Source organism: Rousettus aegyptiacus, unplaced genomic scaffold (assembly GCF_014176215.1).
Source record: "Rousettus aegyptiacus isolate mRouAeg1 unplaced genomic scaffold, mRouAeg1.p scaffold_m13_p_13, whole genome shotgun sequence".
NCBI lineage: Eukaryota > Metazoa > Chordata > Mammalia > Chiroptera > Pteropodidae > Rousettus > Rousettus aegyptiacus.
The window spans coordinates 40571373-40592575 of NW_023416288.1; the positions used below are offsets into that span (position 1 = coordinate 40571373).

Below are 21203 nucleotides of genomic sequence, written 5' to 3' on the forward strand. Positions count from 1 at the left end.
ATTACTCTTCTTTAATATTTTTCTTTGGGTAAATGACTCAGCATAACTCAGCTACAACACCCAGATTATAGCAGTGTAAACCAGTTCCTTCATAAGAGTACCTTTTTCTTCTATTTTCTTCTGCTTCTTTCTCCACTTTTTTCCAAGATAGGCTAGTGCCCATTAACACCATCTTGGTTGAGCATTATCACTACATAAAGCCTTAATTATATAGTTTACCAATTTTACACTGTCAGATTGTAATGGTGCAAAAGTTTCTTTATTTCTAATATATACATCTGTGATAATGAAGCACAAAATTAACTCATCCACTTAAAAGGCTCAAAGAAAAGGTAATCTCACAAATACGACTTTTTATGAGTACTCGTTAGCTTCTTCCTGAATTTATATTTTTTAAATCATTGTAGTTTAACTTATTAGGGCTTTTTCCTGGACACCAACAGAGTAAAATCTTATCTGCAGTTAAGTCAATAGAAATTTGTCAGTTTATAAACAGTTTTATTATATTAGATCTTTTGGACTATCTCCAAGATTTAGTAATTCTCATGAAATCACTTTTTTTTTATCCTCTAGGGGAAAATACATTTCTTAAAATTGCATGGGAAATAGATTATTTTTTTTTAAGAAAAAATATTTGATATGATTCAAATAATGTGTAGTGGCTTTAGGCCATTTTTTGCTTGTCACAAGGGAATGAGAGTTCAAAATTTTTATTTCCTATGTATAAAAATGTGCTTTTGAGTAGTTTTTTGGCTTAAATAGTTTAGGAAGTGGAACAAAGTTTTGCTCATTTGTAAGTGCTACTTTGCATTTAAATGAAAGAATATGACACTGAATTTTATAGCGAGAGTTCCAAATCCCTGGCCCACTGCAGAGTGAAATTCCGGCAGTGTGATAGATGAATCAGGGCCTTTCTGTCTTACCTGGGCAGTCGCTGGATTCCCCTTTTAGAAGGGTCCTGATTTTGGAGTTGTTATAAATCGTCTCAGCAGTGTGTTTTCAGTGCCTGCACCTCGCCCCACCCGGTGTCAGCACACAGGGCTCATTTATGATTTCACGTTTGTCTCATTTTCTTTGTTCAGCGGTTGGTAATTGCTATTAAAATAAACAACTGACTTGGAACTTGAATTTTAAAATGTTTTTACCTTTTTTTTGAAAATTGATTGCCACTGAAAAAAAATCGATGTCATTCACTGGGTTTTATATAGAATGTTTTCCCGTGTGTGTGTGTATTATATCTCTTATTTGCCCTGTAGTTATTTTTGTATTTTGCTGTGGGCTTTGAGGTTAGTTTTTCCCCTCTAATACGGGTTTACCGTCTAGAAATTTTATAAAGGACTTTCCGTTGTTTAAAAACAACATTTAGAAACTAAATTTATTGGAAAAGATGACCCAAAATAAAACTAAATGGACAGAGGAAAGATTGCAACCAGAATATATATAATGTGCATGTGAACTAAATGTTTTCTGCCGTTGACATTTTGTAAGCTTCCGAAATATGTATTCTAATTTAAAATGGTAAAAGGGTTTTATCAGGGCTTTTACAAAAGGGTTACCCTCTTTCCCGAAGTGTAATTTTTAAGCTGATTTAAATTTAATTTCTTCTTCCCTGTTTTATATTTAAAATATTGGCTTTCCTTATTTCCTTATCATGTAATTTTAAGTGTCTTTCTCTTAAATTATAATAATAAATATTCAGCAAGTATTGTTTTACTTAAGTACAAAATCTTGATAACTTAGATTTTGATTTTACTATTTTATAATAAATGCTTTTAAGATTTATTAAAATTTTAGATTAACTGAATTTTTTTGTCACTGTTTTCAGTAGGCGATGGTGGTAGTAAATTTGTCGTGAGTATAACCTGGGCAGTAAGCCATAAAAATTTGCAAATCTGAACTTTATTGGCCCATAGCTTTTATATTTAGTTTTATTTTGTGGAATATTAATTTTTGGTCTCAAATATATTCTAGATGTGATGAATTTTTTTTTTTCGTTTTCATTTAGAGTTATTAAAGGACATAAGGGAATCATAGCAGCTTACTTCTTGGTCAGTAAATATTTGGGCACCTTCTCCAGTGTTGACACAGTACTGTGTGTTGGAGATACAGATGAGCAAGACAAAGCCCTTGCTCTTGAGGATTTTCTAGTGAGAAAATAGGAAAAACAAATATATAAGTAAGCAATGATTATATGGCAAAGTAAGGGTTGAAATGAGAATTGTAAGCCAAGTCTCCTAAAGTCATATAGGAATTCGGTAGTTCAAAAAGAGGGGTGGCAGTGGTGTGTGCTCCAGACAGAGGCCCTACTCTGTGGCTAGAGGTCAAACTATGATGCTTTCAGGGAATTGTGAGAAGTTCAGAATGGCTGGCATATTGGAAGTAGGAGGTAGCAAAATATACTGAGGAATGCTGAGAGATGAGGACAGCTGGAGAGGTTATATCTTTCCAGGCCTGTGGTCGACACTAGCTGAGGACTCTGGCCTTTAGTAAGGTTTTTAGTCAGGGAATGACTCAGTCAGATTTGGATTTTAGAAATACCATTCTGACCAGTGTGCATGGTTTGGAGGGAAACCAGATAGATTCTTGTAATTATACATGCCAAAGGTTATGGTGGCCTGAACCAAAGAAATTGAAATGGAGATAAATATAAAAATACATTTATTGGTTCAGCAAGTCGTGGTGAATCTTTGCAAGTGAGAAAGAAGGGAAGAATCTTGGGTTTCAGCTTTGAGTAATTGAGTGGATTATAGTGCGAGTCACTGAAAGAGAAACACAGAAGCAGGGTAGTTTGGGGGTTCAGATGAGCTTTTCAAGAAGCCAAAGTGGGATGTCCAGGTAGTATTTCCATTGGATGAGCACAGGTCTGGAATATAAGGGTGAAATCTGGGCTCAGTGTGAAGATTTGGAAGTCATTAACCCATACAGCGTAATAGAAATCATTGTAGTTGATGACGAGCATACACATTGTAGAGTAAGATGAGAAGAAGGCCTAGTGGGGAATTTTGATGAGCATACCTCTTAGGAGACTAGCATACTAAGAAGATCCTGAAAAGTACCCTAAGGGAACAGCTTGTGAAGAAGTAATGCCAAACGCTGCATAATAGGCATATTAAAAGGTAATGGTAAACACCATGGCAATTTATGAGGTAGCTACTGCTAATTATATTATATTAGCAGCATGGAAGTATTTGGTGACCTTGAGAATATAGTGTTGTGGAGGCAGCAGTCAGATTATAATGGGTAAAGGTGATGAAGAAGATTCTCTTTTGAGACTCTTTTCTGAGAAATAGAGTTGGTAGCAAGAACTGAATATGGGGTTCAGAGAGAACTACCATTTTTCACTTAAGAACAAAGTTTTTTCAAGTTTTGACTAATAAATATAGAAGCTGTTCTGGGAAAGCTTACAAAGATCCTTTCTGGTTTTTCTGATTTCTCTTTAGGGCCAAAACCCTATGACCAGGGTCTTCAAGGGAGTTTAGAGCCTTCTTAGCCACTCTGGCGCTTCTCAAAGTCCTGTTCTACTGAACTGTTGCTAGCCCCGTACATCTTCAGAGAGTGTTTCTGATAACTAAGTAAAGTAGTTCCAGTGTATTTCACTTAGCATTGATGTGAAGACTTGTTCCCTTATCAATCTAGTTATATTCAATATTGTGTGTTTCAGACTTAAACCATTGGATATTGAGTTTATGAAGCGTTTGCATGAAAAAGTGAACATCATCCCGCTTATCGCCAAAGCAGACACACTCACACCAGAGGAGTGCCAGCAGTTTAAAAAACAGGTGGGCCGAGTAAGCTCGCGGTCTTTGGTGTCTCATGCCGCTCACGTAATTTGCAGTTTTTATGTTTTCAGTGTATAATGTGTTAACGGTATATTTATTTCTCTTGCTACTTTTCTATGTGGTCGTTTATACTGTATTACAAGCAACTCTTGAAAATGATTCTCTGCCTTAGTTTTCTCTTCAAAGCCCTTATATAGCCATTATTATGGTGCCCTTATCATTCGTCACTTAAATAAGGCTCTTTTAGATGTTTCTGTACAGCTGTCACCAGTACCCCACACCCTTTAGAATTATTTTCTTAGACTGAATTTCCAGCAAGAGAATTACTTTTTGAAAGTGTTTGATTATTTTATGATTTCCCTCCAAATTGTCATAGTGTTTTCCCACTAAAACAATCAAATTCCTTTTATAATGGGTATATTTCTTCCAGTGCCTTGCTAATAGCACCATTTGTCATTTTTATTTTTAAAAATTTGTTAAATTTTGAAGTGGTACCTAATCATTTCTTTAACTTTTAATTTTCCATAAGGCTGAACACTTTTTAAAGCAGTATATTTTTCCTCATTGTTGTGTTTACTTTGTTATATATTATATTTTATGAAATGTAGGATCAGTTTCTTGATTACCCTTCTATTACAAGAGCCTATTTTTTATTTTAGGCCAATGTTGTATTTTGTAAACTGTAGATACTTTGTATAATATTTAAAAATAATTCTTAGAGTTAATTATCTCTTATTGTCCTTGTAGTCCCCTTTGTAACAAGATACTTTTTTCTTACCTTTTTCAGTATGAATTTTAGAATACCTCAAACTTGTTACAAAAAAAAAAATCCATTGAAATTTGCTTCGAAATAGTGTTAAATCTGTTTGTTTTGAGAATGTTTTAGCACATTATTTTAGTATATTTAACATGTATACCAGGGGTATGTTTCCTTATTTTACATTTACTCCCATTTTTATTTTGTAATGTGCTTTTTCTAACTTTAGATATTAATCACGTAATACATTTCTCCCCTCATGCTCGATTAGTATGTATCACGCTTTATAGTGGTACTAAGAACTTAGAAAAAAATATCAGCAAGCAGTGCTCTCTACTTCCAAATCGGTTACATTGTGCAGTTTTCTTTTTCATATGCTTGAAAATAAGATTCTTAACCAGGGGCGCCACTCAGATTCATCTAGAGAACCTTTTCAGAATAAGTTATTGAATCATACATATCCCTCCCTACCAATTGGTTCTGTAGATTAAGGTAGGTTTGGGGCACTCGTTATTCTGAAGGTGCTCACTCAGGCCTTTCTAATATGCAACCTCTGACTAAGAGCTATGGCTCTTAGAGCTAGCTTTTCCTGTTTCATTTTTTCCATCTAGTCATGCATTTGACACCTCATTATTTATTCTCACGATTTTTTTCCTATAAAGATGATATATGTATATATCAATTGTAAAAGGTGTGTGGTCCTTTTTTTTCCCCCCTGGCAATTTTACTTCTACCTAGTATTGTAATCATAACACATTTTGTTTAAGGTCTCTTTACTGCCGCTGGGGACTCATCAGAGTCGCACTGAAATACCAGTACAGACAGGGAGCTAGTTCTAGGTATGTTAGCTACTGGAGTAGGGGAGGTAAGTTGAACGTTATTTGGATATCTATATTCTGTTAAGAATTTGGAATAATTTTGGACACGGTAATTTGAATAGAACTCATTTATTTCTGATGTTATCATTAAGTTGTCTTTTTTCCTGCCTTTTCCTTATTAACTCCTTAGCTTCATACTTTCCAGGGTGAGGCTTATTTTCTCTGTGTGTTTCCCCAATCTTTATCTGTTGCTCCTTGATTTGTGTGTATGCACATGCACATGCTAGGATATTTTCTGACAGTACGGAAACTTTTCTCCTGGAGCCAATGCTGTATTTAGTTTTACTTACCTTTGCCACATTCTACTAAAAATTTTAGGTCAGTTTAAGCTTTGATTCAGATGATTAAAACAGTTGGAGAGAGCTATATCTACAGAAAGAATCGCAGTCATTGTAAATAAATGCCTAAAGCCATTATAGTAGAAATCAACTAGAGCAGCGGTGCCCAACCTTTTTGGCACCAGAGACAGGTGCGCCTGTGAGAATCTAATGCCTGATGATCTCGGTGATTTGAGGCCGAGCTGAGGTGATGCTAGTGCTGGGGAGCGGCTGCAAATACAGATGAAGCTTCACTCATTGGCCCCCACTGCTCACCTCCTGCTGTGCAGCCCAGTTCCCAGCAGGCCGCAGGCTGGTACCTGGTCTGCAGTCCAGGGGTTAGGAACCCCTGAACTAGAGAAAGGCTTTTCTGGAATCTTACATCATTTTTAGAACTCTTTTAGTATTATAACCACATGATTTTAACATTTCTGAATTAATTGTATTTCAGCAATAGTACTTATTTCAATTTTATCTTTTTTGTTTTGTTTTAAAACCAGAATAGTACCTTGTTTTTATTTTTATTATTTTTATTATCGTGCCTTGTTTTTAGATTAACGTTTTGCATCATTGAAAATTAGTAAAGGACCTGGAGCAGAGGACTCATATGAATTTAAGGGTATAATAAAAATAAAGTTAATATTACTAATTATGTGTAATGCTTTTTTGGTTATTTCCTTATTTTAGATAATGAAAGAAATCCAAGAACATAAAATTAAAATATATGAATTTCCAGAGACAGATGATGAAGAAGAAAATAAGCTTGTTAAAAAGATAAAGGTAAGTTAATTCCCATACATATACTAAAATGTTTTGAGAATTTTTAAACACACCACAGTTTCCACTGAAATGACTAAAAATATCAGCGTTTTTAAGTAGTTGGCTTACAGAATGAATAGAGATTATTCAGTATTGAATCTGCAAAAAACTTTGCAGTTTACTTTGTTGAGAGGTTATTATATGTAATCAAGCATCATATGGAGTAGAGATGAATATGTTCCTTTCTTATGGTTTTCAGTTAACTGGTTTCATATTATATAATTTCCTCCCTTAAAAAGACATAATGAGGAGGGAGGGGATTTGTTCTTCAATACTGTTATGCTTACTCTTTGTTTTTTGAGGCAGACTAAAATATGTTTTCTTTTGTCCTTTTATAAAAACCAACAAAAATCTATACCGACATAATTTTCTGCACTTTTAATTTTTGGTAGTTTCCTAAGTACCCTGGACCTAAAAATGAAATATTGATTAATGGCATTATGTAAGCTAATAATATCTTGGAATACTGAAATACTTATACCAATAAAGAATTTCTGAGGTTTTATAAAATAACCATCAATTTTATATATTCTTATTTATTTCTGGGAGCCACAAGAATTTTGAAAGACAGTACTTTGAGTTTGGTTGAAAACAAATCCAGTTTCCCAGATTTGGACTTCCAAAGGTAGAGTGTAGCAAGTAGGATAGTCTGCTTCCAGGCCTGTTGGGGTTGCTTTGTGATCAAGTAGGCGGGTTAGTCACAAGACTCATTTTTTCCCTCTAACTGCCAATATACTTTTTACCCTCTTTAATTTTTCCAGTATGGGACAGCATCTTTTTAGAATGATTTTTTTTTTAAAGAAATAATTTGATCATTCTTAAATCTTCAGAGAAAATATTATGTTTACATTGGTGACAGTACTGTGTAATGGCAGTTTACCAAATAGTAATTGAGTGGCCTGTACGTGTGAATGTAGACACTGTGAAGGTGATTTTTTGCTAATCCGTTGAGTAATGTAACTTTTGTTCTTGAATTCGTGAGGACTACAGAGATGTATTTGAACAAGAATTCTTTGTTTTATAGGACCGTTTACCTCTTGCTGTGGTAGGTAGTAATACTATCATTGAAGTTAATGGCAAAAGGGTCAGAGGAAGGCAGTATCCTTGGGGTGTTGCTGAAGGTAAGGTTTTCTTCGGTGAATGTTTTCTATAAGAGCTCACAAATGCGATAAAATATTTTATATAGTAAGTAGTATGATATACCCACTACATTGATATGTTCTAGATTTTCAAAGGTAGTTGTGAATTCGGTGTCATTTAGTCTCACTTCCTCATAAGTGCATTCCAGTTTCTCAGATCTCATGTCCTGCCAAGGCAGGCAAGTTTGTGTTAAATCCTGTCGCTGCAGTGCTTTAGAAGTCGCTTTTTAGCGCCCCCGTCCTCCCACCTCTGCTCCGTCATGGAGTCTATTTCTGTTTTCTTATTTGAAAACATACTTTACCTGGGACCCAAAGTTTGCTTCCAAGGGACCTAAAAAACCTTGTATCGAAAACAATCTGGGAGAAAAGACTTCTCTTACTTTTATCTAGAGTCCCTATGAGTCTGGAACCCTCAGGAATGATTGAGAACAACTTTCATAAGTTAATTAAAACATTCATAACTTCCTTTCCTCAGGACAAAAATTGCTTTGTTGGTATCTTTAGAGAAAGGAAATCTTTACTAAGACCTCCTTTACTGATATTGTAAGGAGTTTTAAACACCAGTAAAATCTTAGCTATAGCATCAAATCTCAGAAGTCCATTGGCAATATAGACTTGTTTCCCCAAGTTTGTGTTTTTATATTGATGTAACCTAATAAAAAAGTTAAAATCTTCTGTATTATATAGTACCTTGGAACCAAGATTGAGTCATGATTATTTCATCTATTCGTTGTTATTGCTCTGAAAGATTCTGTAATTTGGGGGATATTTTGCCAAATCATTGTCCCTATCAGTGACTGTTCTCACCAATAACACTGTGCTCATTCCCAGCTCTGTCAACCCCGGGTAACCTTCAGTTGCTGAGTCAAGGCTTTAGAACGTGTATAAGCCTTGGGATATGAGCCGAAGAAATTGTTTTGTATCTCTAGTTTTAGAACCCCATCCCCAAGAGTGTTCTTATAACTGATACATTTTTTAAAAAAAATAAAGAACCTTAAAGTTCTTGGCTCACATTTTCATTACTTTAAGGTTTGTCTAAAGTGATTCCCCCTTACCCCAACACTAAATTTTTAAAATGCATTCTATTATCTACTAAATGTATTCTCTACCAATAAAGAAAAAAAGATACAGTGTCCTCTTTCAAAATCTCAAAATCGTTTGCTCTGAAGAGCTCAGTTAGGGTTATGTATTTTATCATACTCTTAAGTACTCTGTTAGTGTTTAACCTTAATGAAAAATTAAGCTATTTTGCATATTCTCTTTTGTTACCCCACTTTCTTGTGAAATTTCCTTTGAAAAGATTAGGGTTAGTGGAAATAATGTATGTGGTCTTTTGTTTGTTTTTCAGTTGAGAATGGCGAACATTGTGATTTCACAATTTTAAGAAATATGTTGATAAGGTAAGTGAGAGCAATAATGAACATGACAAGTGTTTTTTTCTCCTAAATAAAGTTAGAGTTGGACAGATTTGTTTTTTGCCTTTTATAAATTTAGCTAATTTAAATTGGTATCTTCATTCTAGCACTAAAGTAAGAGCACATGGAGAAAATGTGGATTATTTCTCCAGAGTTTTAAAATCAATGGTAAAAATACAAAATAAGCTGTGTGGCTAGGGATAGATAGGAAAGTAAGTCTGTTTAGCAGTATACTTGGTGTCGAGGTTTTAACACTGAAAGAGGTATGGAAAGTAGAACGGAAAAGGCTTTTGCTCTTTAAGGTGAAAAGCTTGGGAAAAGTGGAAGGGAAGGCTAGGTTTGGATGACATGTTTCTTGTAAAGGGAAGCCTATAATATAGTTGAAGAGGTTATATGGTGTCACCTATAACATATACCTGTACCAAAAAAATGAGTGACAGCCAAGGAGAAAATTGTCTAGGTTTAAAGTGGCTTGACTCAAAGGCTGGAAAATTTTGGAGCGTTGGTGACAAATTAGCACGAACTATTCAGTTTCTACCACTGGCTGTATGCCTGGAATAAGGAGCTGTGTGACTTGACTGAAGTGGAGAGGGAGGGGTCGAGCAGTAGGTGTAGCTGTAGTGGCCATAGAGAGGATACATTCGCTGGGGGACAGAGTGTAAATTAAAGGAGAGGAGATTTGTGGAAAACTCAGACTTAGAACTAGGGAGAGTAAACTATCAGAGAACTGCATGGAAGTGTCAGATAGTAGGAGAGAAATCAGAGTAATTGAACATTACATTCTGTTCACAAAAGGGAGAGTAATAGTAACTGTTTTATAAATATCAGGAAGAATGAAAACAGAGCACATTTTTACATTTGCCCCTCAGAAGGAGGTTCTGGAAAAGCGGTAGGGATGGAGGATGGCAGACGCAGGAACGGATGGCGAGGAAAGGGAGGATCAGATGACAGGGCCCTGCCACACCACGCGCGCTCTAGAACCTGTGTTCCTCAAGGGATTATGAAATTGTCTCATGTACAGTTTATCTCATATGTGTTGTTTTTGTATTATCGTAGAAATGCTGTGAGCAAACATTCATTTAACCAAGATGCCACATTCACTGGACAGTTTGAATAAACAGAAGTTTACTCTAAATCAGAATTCTCCAGTTTGGATCTAACTTGATCTGTGATCTGTGTGTTCGTTACCTTAGTGAAAACTCAGATATTGATAATATTGCCAAAAGTAAAGCAGTTTCTTCTAGGTATATAAGCTTCAATAGAAGCTAATCTACTTCTCCTTCTCTAGTAAAATAACATATATACAACAGGTTCTCAAATAATGTCATTTTGCTCAGTGTTGCTTTGTTATAATGTTGAGATACTATAGGAATTTAACCCCCTTTTTTTATCCACTAGCCTGTGGTAAAAATAGTTTTGTTATATTTTGTTACACTTAAAGTTGCAGAACCTATCAATGTTAAATGATTGATAAAGGCAAATACTCTTTTGTAGAAATATCATATTTAGTAACTGCTGTGAGGGGTTTTATGGCTCTTAAATTCTCATTCGGAACCTAAATTAACATTAATGTTAAGTTAGTGCATTGTATGTATCTTGCTCTGCCTCGAATGTTAATGAAAACAGGTGAATGCCATCGTCCTTAAGGATAGTCTTACTTATTTTAAATCTGAAATTTTTGTTTTGGTAAAATTTCTAATTTCTATCAGAACTTTTTTAATAGAAGCAAACTCATGATCCTGTTATTTATTCACAACAGAACACACATGCAGGACTTGAAAGATGTCACTAATAACGTACACTATGAGAACTATCGGAGCAGGAAACTGGCAGCCGTGACTTACAATGGAGTTGATAATAACAAGAATAAAGGGCAGCTCACAAAGTGAGTATACATCGTTTCCTCCAGAAAAGGTATAATTTATGTATTAAATAATCATATTGTTTCATTTTCATCAGATTTCGTTTTTTTACTCAGTAGAAAATTGGGATGGTGCTTTTTGTGCACCATAGTATAAGTTTATATTGTTAAGCTCTGTTTGGCAGTTATATATTTTAATTATTGGAAGAAGTGTTGTTTTATTACCTTGTTCCTTAAGTGAAAAAGCCTTGTATTTTCTTCTGGTCATTTGCCGCCATCTTTATTGTACACCACACATTTAATAGATTCCCATTTAGAAATCAAACAGTTCCTTTGGCACATACTTTTTTTTAAGGGAGGAGAAAAGTTACTACCAAGATCTCTTAAACCCGTTTTACTTGTAAGATAAACATCCCATAGTCTCTCTAAGGTGAATAAACATAGAGCTTCTACCTTTTATTATGTCTTTTTAAAATAAACCTTTTTGATAGCAGAGTTTTCACTAACATTATGTAGAAACAAAGGACAGGACTAAACAAAAGGAATATGTAGGTGAGTGTAATTTTCGTTATCATCTCTGTTCCTACTGTGCATTTCCAGGGACTAAATTAGCTGGAGTGTGTTTGGATTTCTTCTGTTGCGTTTTGGAGTGGTGCGCGTGACTGCCGAGTGTGTACCTTCACCTTACCGAGTTAGGATCTCAGGCTGCGCTGGTTTTACGATGAGATAGGAAAGAGATGTGAGGAGGAGACTGGTGAGCTGGCTGGCGCAGTCTTGGTAGCAGCGTCTGTGCTGTGTTTTACAGTGACCGCATCCCTTACCACGGAAAAAAAAAAGTTCTTGTTTTCTTTTTTAGTTATGTCTCCGCAGTGGCCCTACATACCAGAAGAGAGCACACAAAGCATTAACAGTTATTGGCAAAGTCACAGGCAGTTCTCGTTTAAAACTGATCTTAGACCTAACTCTATGTTTATTTTCTTCCATATTTTTCTGATCATGTTTGGGTCATAAATCCCTAACTGGGTCTTAACTTTGAATTTTTTCTTATCCTGGTAACGTGCTTATTTGAGGAACTTCTTCAATATCTAATTACTGAATCATCTCTGTTTTTTCATTGCCCTATACAATGTATATAGGTATACAGTTGGCCCTTGAACAACACAGAGGCTAGAGGTGCCAACCCTCCCTGGACTCGAAAATCTACGTATAACTCTCGACTCTCCAAAAACTTAAGTCGTCCCTCAGTATCTGCAGGGGATTAGTTCCAACACCTCCCACGATACCCAGATTCTCAGTGCTCTTGTTTAATACTTTCTGTCTAGCTCCCTTGTCCTCCTCTTTGAGGGCCAGAAAGATTCAGCCTCTTAAAGACGTCAGTATGTTCAGAGTGTGTCAAATCAGGATTAAAGTGACTCCAAGGCCTGATTTTGTTTTTCAGCCATGATTTGATTGTTTTACCACTTCATTGAGATAAAATCCACCTATTTAAAATGTGAAGTTCAGTGGTCAAAGCCTGTTTTTGTGTAGGCCGAATAAACATGTTTTATCAACAGTCAACAGGGCCTGCTTTTAAGTTGTCCCTGTGTTTTGAATAGTGTTTCAGAGATCCTCAAAGCCACAGGAGCCCCCTTTTCTCCTCCCTGGGGCAGGAATAGGTTACCGATGGTATTCTCTTGGGTCTGTAAGTATACTAGAGTGAACATGAAGCTCATTTGCATTTTTCAACATGAAAATTTTGCACAAAATTGTGCAAAGAGATTTATTTGAAACTGTGAACTTTAATGTCAATGGAGTAGTATACTACTTTTATTTAATTAAGCTTGTGTCTGTTTTTGGACATATCAAAAATAATTATATTTATTTGTTTCTGATTCTGCGCGTGTGTGTATGTTATCATTGAACATCTTTAAAAATTAAGAAATGAAATATTTGAGTTAGATGGAATCAGTTTTCAAGAGCATCAGATTTACCGTAAGTGGTCTAGCAATACTCTACATAACCTAAATGAAGAGTGAAGAGTGTTCTCGGTATTGAGTTTGGTAGTCATTTCCAGAATATCGTTTCAGTTACCAAAATAAGTTTGAATTATTGTTAAATAACTGTATAATTAATGTGATGTCAGTCATTTTAGAAGAAGAGATTTTAACACTTGGATATTTGTAGAACTAACAATATTCTGCATATATTAACTTGATTAACTCGCTCCTTTTTTCAATTCAAAATTTTATTTAAAGAAAGTACAAAATGAAATTATTTTCTTCTGGTTTTCAATTCTGTGAATGTATTTGGGGAATATTTCCTTTTTGTTTTCCTTCTACACTTTATATTATGGGTCATCTTTAGATCTGATATGCACTATGTTTAGAGAAACATCTCGCTAAAAGTTGCCTTTGTTACTTAGATATATTTTCATGATAATTCACTAGAGATCTATTTTTAGATATGAAATTTTATGGAAGGACATCTAAATTATAAATATTCGTACATTTTAAAGTAAATAAATTTTTAACACATTTATACATAAATCTTCAAGTCTGTGTTCTGTGTTAAGCTGGTGTCAGAATAATTGAAAGGGCATTTTGAAACATTTTCAAGAAACGAAGCAGAGATTTTAGTAATATCATATAGCATTTCATTTGTTCTCATTACTCAAAGAGTTTTGTGTTAACTTTTTAGGCATTTAATGGTTCTCAATGTTCAATACAGGAGCCCTCTGGCACAAATGGAAGAAGAAAGAAGAGAGCATGTAGCTAAGATGAAAAAGATGGAGATGGAGATGGAGCAGGTGTTTGAGATGAAGGTCAAAGAAAAAGTTCAAAAACTAAAGGACTCTGAAGCCGAGGTAATCAGCTAATATCTTCTTTTTTTATGGATACAATATGCCTTTTCAGAATAATATCTTTTAATAAAATTCACAGGTAATATAACCTTTCTATACTTTTTTTTTCAAATTTAATGTAATACCCTAGTGTAATAAAATGGAAAAATAAAAGTAAATACTGTGTTTATAATAAAATATATATTAGGTAAGTGGACACAAATATACTTGGAAGATATAATAGTCAGTATACTTATAATGAATTATTATCTTGAGCAAGTTATGAGAAATGATATTATAAGCCATTCCATATATTCAGAAAAGTAATGAAGATCAAAGTTTTGAGTCAATGCAAGAATAAAAATGTTAATAATCATAATAGACTGAGCTTATTTGCATATGCATGAGAAAGAACGAACCTTAATTGAACTAAGGACATGCCAGGGTAAATTACAGCATGGATTTGTTAGCATTGTACTCAAAAGTATTTTTAAATATATGAGGTGACATTAATAAGAAATATTTTTTAAATAACCTTTAATGATAAACTATATATGTATATGGCTCCACTAACATAATGATATTTGTTTCTAAATATATTACAAGGAGATTCAGATCTTCAGTGGTTTTGAGGAATTATTTCTGTTCTGCATTAAATGTCTTAAGTTAATCTCATTTTTTAAAAAAAGGAGCTTTCACTATTGTTTTATTTGTCATATACTTAATTCAGTGGGGATGTGGAATAATTCCTCCTGGTTTGCAGGGCTGCAGTACTAGCTGGCATCCTGGCGCCTGTTACAAAGGTGAAATTTAGGAAATTAAATTCAGTCATTTTTATTTACTTATCAGCCTGTTATTACATCTATCCATTTGACTCTACCCTTTACTAATTAATAATTAATCTATATCAGAAGAATAAAAACAGTAATCAAGAATCTGTATTATCTCCACACATAGATTCCATTGAAAATCTAAAAGTAGTTGAATTTATATTTGGTATAGACGTATTTTCAGACTTGTTCCTAAGAGTAAATATTGTAAACAAATAATTATGAAACTGTAGCCAAAGAATCCTTTTTAAGAGTTTTTATTATTGCTGCAAATGGGGAAAAAGAGATTTGAGAAACTTAACTTTTTGAAGGATGGAACCTTTCTTGACACTGAAAGGGCCTGTAAAGAGATCTGGGCCAAGTGTGCCCTAACACTGTAGCCATATAAGATTATAAATATGGTGTTGAAGAAAACCTGTTTAACCTTGTTTAATACAGTTTTTTTTTCTCAAGTTTATCTGTGCTAGAAATACATGGAGTACAGCTGCTAATACCCACAGCACAGTGCATCAAGCACTCGGCATCTTTCATATGTTAAGTCATGTAATCCACACCACAGCTCTGCGCGGTAGATGTTACTGTGCATCTCCCTTTTCTTTACACGAGATGAAGGGTAAATTTCCTTGGTCAGTGCTGCATATTTGTTAATTCTTTGTTTGCTCTTAATCACTAGACAAGTCCACAGTCAAGTATCCACCATTTCAAATCCTAAAAAGCTCTGAGCACTATAAAGCCAGACATGGAACTAATAGTTTTATTTCACTCGATGTAAATATTTACATGTTTTACTGCAAAAAAAGAAATAGTAATTTATTTGATTATAGGTGCTGCGCTGGACAGCCCAGGAAGTGTTTCATAAAGATGGTGTACATACCTGTGTCAGCAGTGTTGCCTTTCTAAAATCTGAAAAATTTTGAACTTGGAAATACCTCTAACCCCAAGGGTTTCTTGTGATTGAGGGATTATGACCTGCACTTTTTTAAAACATGCAGTTAACAGAAAAGGGTACTTTATGTAACTGAAATGTACAGGTAAAGACTGACGCATGCCTGTGAACCTCCTGCCCAGCTTAAAATAAGACATCGTCAGTTCATTCTGCCTCTCCCCGTTGTATCCACCTCTCGTTCTCAGAGGTAACTGCTTTGAATGGTGTGTATGTGATTTCCTTGTATTTTTTTTGATAACTAGAGACATTTTCCTATGCTCCTGTTTTCTGATGTCTTCTTAGCGTAACTTGTTTGCTATATCATCAGGAAGCAGTTACCCCCATTTGTTCAGATTTATCTTAGAATGTTTTGTTTTATAGGAATCGCATGAAATATTTGCAATAGGAATGAACATGAAGTCACTTTGTGGGTTTACAAAATAATTAAGAAGACAAATTGTACACAAAATTATAATCCAAACTCTATTAACTCACTGATATAAGACAGTCTTTAATAGAACATAATTACTGGACATCCAAAGATTTTGATAATTCTTACATATTCATTGTAGCTAAATTTAATCTTCATTTATTTATTCATTTATTTTCGTATGACTGTTTTCTTCAGAAGTAGGTTGACTAGGGCCTAAATGAAATTATTTAATGAACCATTAGATGAGCTTTGTTTCTGCAGTTCCTTTGCATAAGTGTTTCCCACCCGTCAGCCAGTATTCTCTGTACCGTTAATTCTCAATGTAGAAAGGACCACCTGCATGACAACACTGGGGCTTATTGAAAATACAGATTTCTAGACTTAGCATCCAGACAGTCTAATTCAATAAGTCTAGGTAAGGTCCAGGATTCTCTGTTTTTTAACAAACACTCCAGGCGATTTGTATGAAGACTGACATTTGAGAACCACTGTTATATAAGAATCGAGACCTTGCTGTGACTTTGGACCTTTTAGGTCCTTCTCTACCTACTTTCTTTCCACTTGCCTCAGCTTTCTGAACTTGGAATTAGGAGACGGGTTCAAGTTCTAGTTCTGCCACTTTCTGGCTAATGATCTTGGCAAGTGGCTTAAAAGTCTGTACCTGTTTGCTCATCTGTACTGTGGGAGCAGTGGTGTCTGCCCTGCTGAGCCTCCTACGGGCTTATTTGTGATGAAAAATGAGATGAGATGTGTCTATTATAAATTGCTGTGCAACTGTAAGCTTGTTGCACTTTTTCCCCTTGTTTCCTCAAAATTATTCTCTTGGGTCAATGACCTTTTGGGTGGCAAGTTCTACAAGAGGAGGAATCTTACACAGTACTTTCCAGATGGTACTCTGAATTTATAGTACAGGACTCAGTGTTCATATTTTAACATTAGGCTGCCTGGATGAGATGTACTTCTGCTCCTGAGTTCTTAAACAGTTTTATTTTGTATATCGTGCCGTGATTTAGCTCCAGAGGCGCCATGAGCAAATGAAAAAGAATTTGGAAGCACAGCACAAAGAATTAGAGGAAAAACGTCGTCAGTTTGAAGATGAGAAAGCAAACTGGGAAGCCCAACAACGTATTTTAGAACAACAGAACTCTTCAAGGTAACTAATATCTGATGCCCAAAAATGTTTGTATTACTGTTTTAAAGAATTATTTTCCTATTGCAAAATCAGGATAACGTTTTAAAAGACTTCACATCCATTATCATGCATCCTAAGCACAATTATTTTCATCGATGAATATTTTTATACAGATGGGTATGATCTCTCTATTATAACAGTATTTTTTTCACTACAGATATTTTCCATGACTTAAGTATCTTCATAATTATAATTTGGTAGCTTTGTAACATTCTCCCCAGTTGCCTCATTATAATCAATTTCTTACCTCCTCCCTTCAATCGTTGGACATGATGGTGTGTTTATTTTTGGTGATCATAGAGAACAGTGCTACAAAGATCTTTTATGTATGTAGGGGTATGTTTGTGCTATTTCTTTAGGAAAATATCCTTAAGATAAAAATTTGGATATCTCATTCCTAACACAGTTCATAAGTTACTCTTAATTTATACAAAACTCAGTAATACTTGTACCTTGGTTTTTAAAATTTTCCTCAGTCCCATTTAAAACTGTAAAAGTTGCATCACTGTAAGTGATTCTACAGTTTACCCTCACTGCAATATGTTTTCAAGATTAGACATTTGTTCTCTCACACTATCCTCTCATTAACTTTTTCTCCAAGGAAGAGGAAAATACATTTGTAAAAACAAATGCATTTCAGAATGCAAGTGGCAGTAGGAGAAAGAATACCCAATTTGATTTCAGTTGATCTTTTTAAATTTGCACTATTTCATTTGAGAAGAATTGTTCTCATATATTTAAAAATGGGTTTTTGTCATAAATTTACTGTGTTTATCCTGGAATTTTATCACGTACTTGATTGTGAAAATACTACAGACTAACACTCGCCTCATTGTTCATTTCTAAACATTTTTAATTTTTCAAATGAAAAAGTTGTGTTTGAAAATCCAACACAGTTGTAGCTGGGGTAGCTATTGCTACCATATGTTGATTATAATGTTTATAATATAGTCATTTTGATTATTTTCCTTTAATCATTTAGAACCTTGGAAAAGAACAAGAAGAAAGGGAAGATCTTTTAAACCCTCTGTTGACCACCAGTTACATATTAGTTGCCAATATGCCAGCTTGGACATCAGTGTTTGTTGGATCCGTTTGACCAATTTGCACCAGTTTTATCCTTAATGATGGATTTAACAGCATGACAAAAATTATTATTATTATTTTGTTCTCGGTGGAGATTAAGATGCCTTGAATTGTCTAGGGTGTTGTGTACTTAGAAACTAACAGCTCTAAGTACCTTTCCTACATTTTCTTTTTTTGTTAAAGATGTCTTCAATTTAATGCAAGAAAACATTTTACTGTTGTACAATCATGTTCTGGTGGTTTGATTGTTTACAGGATATTCCAAAATAAAAGGACTCTGAAAGGTTTTCATTGAGGATAAATTGCCATAATATGATGCAAACTGTGCTTCTCTATGATAATTATAATACAAAGGTTCCATTCAATGCAGCGTATACAATAATGTAATTTAGTCTAACACAGTTGACCCTATTTTTGACACTTCCATTGTTTAAAAATACACATGGAAAAAAAACCTATATGCTTACAATGCACCTAGAGCTTTTTTATAACAGCCTTTTTTTGTTTGTTTGTTTGTTTTGGATTCTTTAAATATATATTATTCTCATTTAGTGCCCTCTTTAGCCAGAATCTCATTACTGCTTCATTTTTGTAATAACATTTAATTTAGATATTTTCCATATATTGGCCCTGCTAAAATAGAATATAGCATCTTTCATATGGTAGGAACCAACAAGGAAACTTTCCTTTAATTCCCTTTTTACACTTTATGGTAAGTAGCAGGGGGGAAAATGCATTTATAGATCATTTCTAGGCAAAATTGTGAAGCTAACGACCAACCAACCTATTTCTACCTATGTCCAGTCTCTTTATTTTATTAGAAATGAGAATCATGGCCTCCTGAAAAGAAGAAAAAAAAAAGTCACCATTCTGCATTTAGCTGTATTCATATATTGCATTTCTGTATTTTTTTGTTTGTATTGTAAAAAATTCACATAATAAACAATGTTGTGATGTAATAGAGTGTGGGTCTTAAATATTCTACAGCTGGTCGACAAGACCAGACTGTCTTTGGAAAGAAACTTGAATCTTAAATTTGCCAGCTCCACGATCGTCATTCTCTTATCTTTTCTCTTGTATTTTGTTTCATTTAGAATGTGTATGTGTTGATTTTCTAATTTAGGAGATACAGTGAGTCTGTCTACTCATTATTACCCCTTTAATGTTTTTTCTCTGAGAACAAATCCCAACTCATTCACATTAGGGAAACTCAGGTCCCTGGAAACTGAAATTTTTTAACTGGATAGAGTGTGGTATAATTTTTACTAAGGTCAGATTATGTAGATTTTAACAATGCTTTGTGGTATTTTAAGTATAATTTTTGCATCCTAGTTTATTATCCATTTCCCTATTAAAAGGGAACCTGTTTCCCTATTAAAAGTTTTTACTTTTTGAATTAATGATCCAAGCAGATGGAAGTAACTGATTATTCTGTTTTGCCATAATCTTTGTTTACTTCAGAGGCTGCATGATTTAAGTAAATCAGTGTGCTTGAAAAAACCTTACTGCTTTTCAAAGATCTAAAGTGTGAAATATATATTAAGAAAGTTATTCACATTATAGAATCTTGACCTTACATGTAAACTCACCCCCAGAGTACAATTTTTAAAGCAGATCTCATGAGGCATTGAAAAACATGATTTAGGAATACTGTAGTAAACATTTATCCTTACTTGATGGGCATCACTAGTTAAAAATTGTCTTGGAAAAGTGTCGCTAATCCTAAAGTGTCTTCTCCCATTGGGCAGCATAACATGGTACAAAATGGCTTTTTGAAAATAAGTGGGCTCTTATTCTAAGACAAGAGTCAAATGTTCAGGAATAACTAAGTTAAACACGCAGGGCTTTTTGTTTGTTTGCATTCTCGTGTTAGGAGAGATCGGGTTAATACCTCTAACTGGAAAGATTTGGTTTTAGGGAATTAAGAATAGCCTATTGAATTTGGAGAATGCAAAATGAAAAAGTGTATATAGACCGCCGGCCTAACTGGAGACGTACTACTGCTTCTAGATACAGGTTCCTATAGTTAACCATTTTAAAATGCTGTGTATTGTGACACTTATGCCACTTTAGGGAAAATTCATGAAGTCTTCATCCATGTCGTGCCTGAGGTTTTACCCGAATCTGTTATAGGACCCATGCAGCTCCCCTGGGTCATTCGATTGACCTTTTTCAAGCATATCGAGGCCTGTTTTTGCTCCGAGGCCTTTGGATTTCTGAGAACTGCTAAAAAATTGTTCATGACACGTGTAACATTCAGGAAGACATAAGTTTGTAAACAGCAAAATGGGCAGTGTCTAGCTAGGCATTATATAATTGAACTAACTTGTTAGCCACTGTCTTACTAATTAAACGAGATCGATCAAATAAAGCACTAATCCCAGTGAACAATTTGGGCGTTGTGGGGTAGAGTTTTACTGCCACCTAGTGGGGTGAGATCTACTTGTTTCCTTATCACATTCACAAGTCATGGAGTTGGTAACGAACTGGACATTTGGCATGTTTCTGTGTCGCTCGGTCTGTAATCTTGGAAGCTGAGGAGACTCCTGCTTCGGACTCATTAGCGTGGGTCACATTACGATCTTCACTGTGTGACTCCCTGCTCTTCTCATTCCTTATCCACTTGGAGAAACCGACCTAGAATGTGCCAGTCAGGGTATCTAAAGCGGGTGAGAAAACAGAAAGGGTAAGGGGGGCCTGAGGATGCAGCAGGGGCATAGTGCCGACCTAGCGGGTCATTTAGACTCGATCGCCATCTCCAAACCTGAACCTGTTTCCCTGTTAAAACATGTTACGCCTGTGTGCATGATGATGACCGTGCGGTGATGTGCATGTGTACTACTGGGTTGATTTGAACAGAAAACAACATTTTAAAGAGCAGAAAAAAGCTTTACCCCTCTTCTCAAGCCTCAGTGAATTATCTAGCACGTCCCACTTGGGAAGCCATCGATCTA

The 21203-nt window shown here is 34.8% G+C and overlaps 1 protein-coding gene across 6 annotated transcripts in view; it reads left to right on the forward strand.

The window, feature by feature from the left end:
• The window catches only part of SEPTIN7 (septin 7), a 67150-nt gene extending 47942 nt beyond the window's left edge, over positions 1-19208 (forward strand). For all 6 annotated transcript variants that reach the window (XM_016159878.2, XM_016159871.2, XM_016159892.2 and 3 more), the window contains 8 exons: positions 3662-3779; positions 6419-6511; positions 7575-7671; positions 9038-9089; positions 10864-10989; positions 13672-13807; positions 16985-17124; positions 18146-19208. In XM_016159878.2, coding sequence (XP_016015364.1) covers positions 3662-3779; positions 6419-6511; positions 7575-7671; positions 9038-9089; positions 10864-10989; positions 13672-13807; positions 16985-17124; positions 18146-18185 — 802 coding nt within the window. In that variant the 3' untranslated portion in view covers positions 18186-19208. The remainder of the gene's footprint in view (positions 1-3661; positions 3780-6418; positions 6512-7574; positions 7672-9037; positions 9090-10863; positions 10990-13671; positions 13808-16984; positions 17125-18145) is intronic.
• The last annotated feature ends 1995 nt before the right edge of the window (positions 19209-21203 follow it).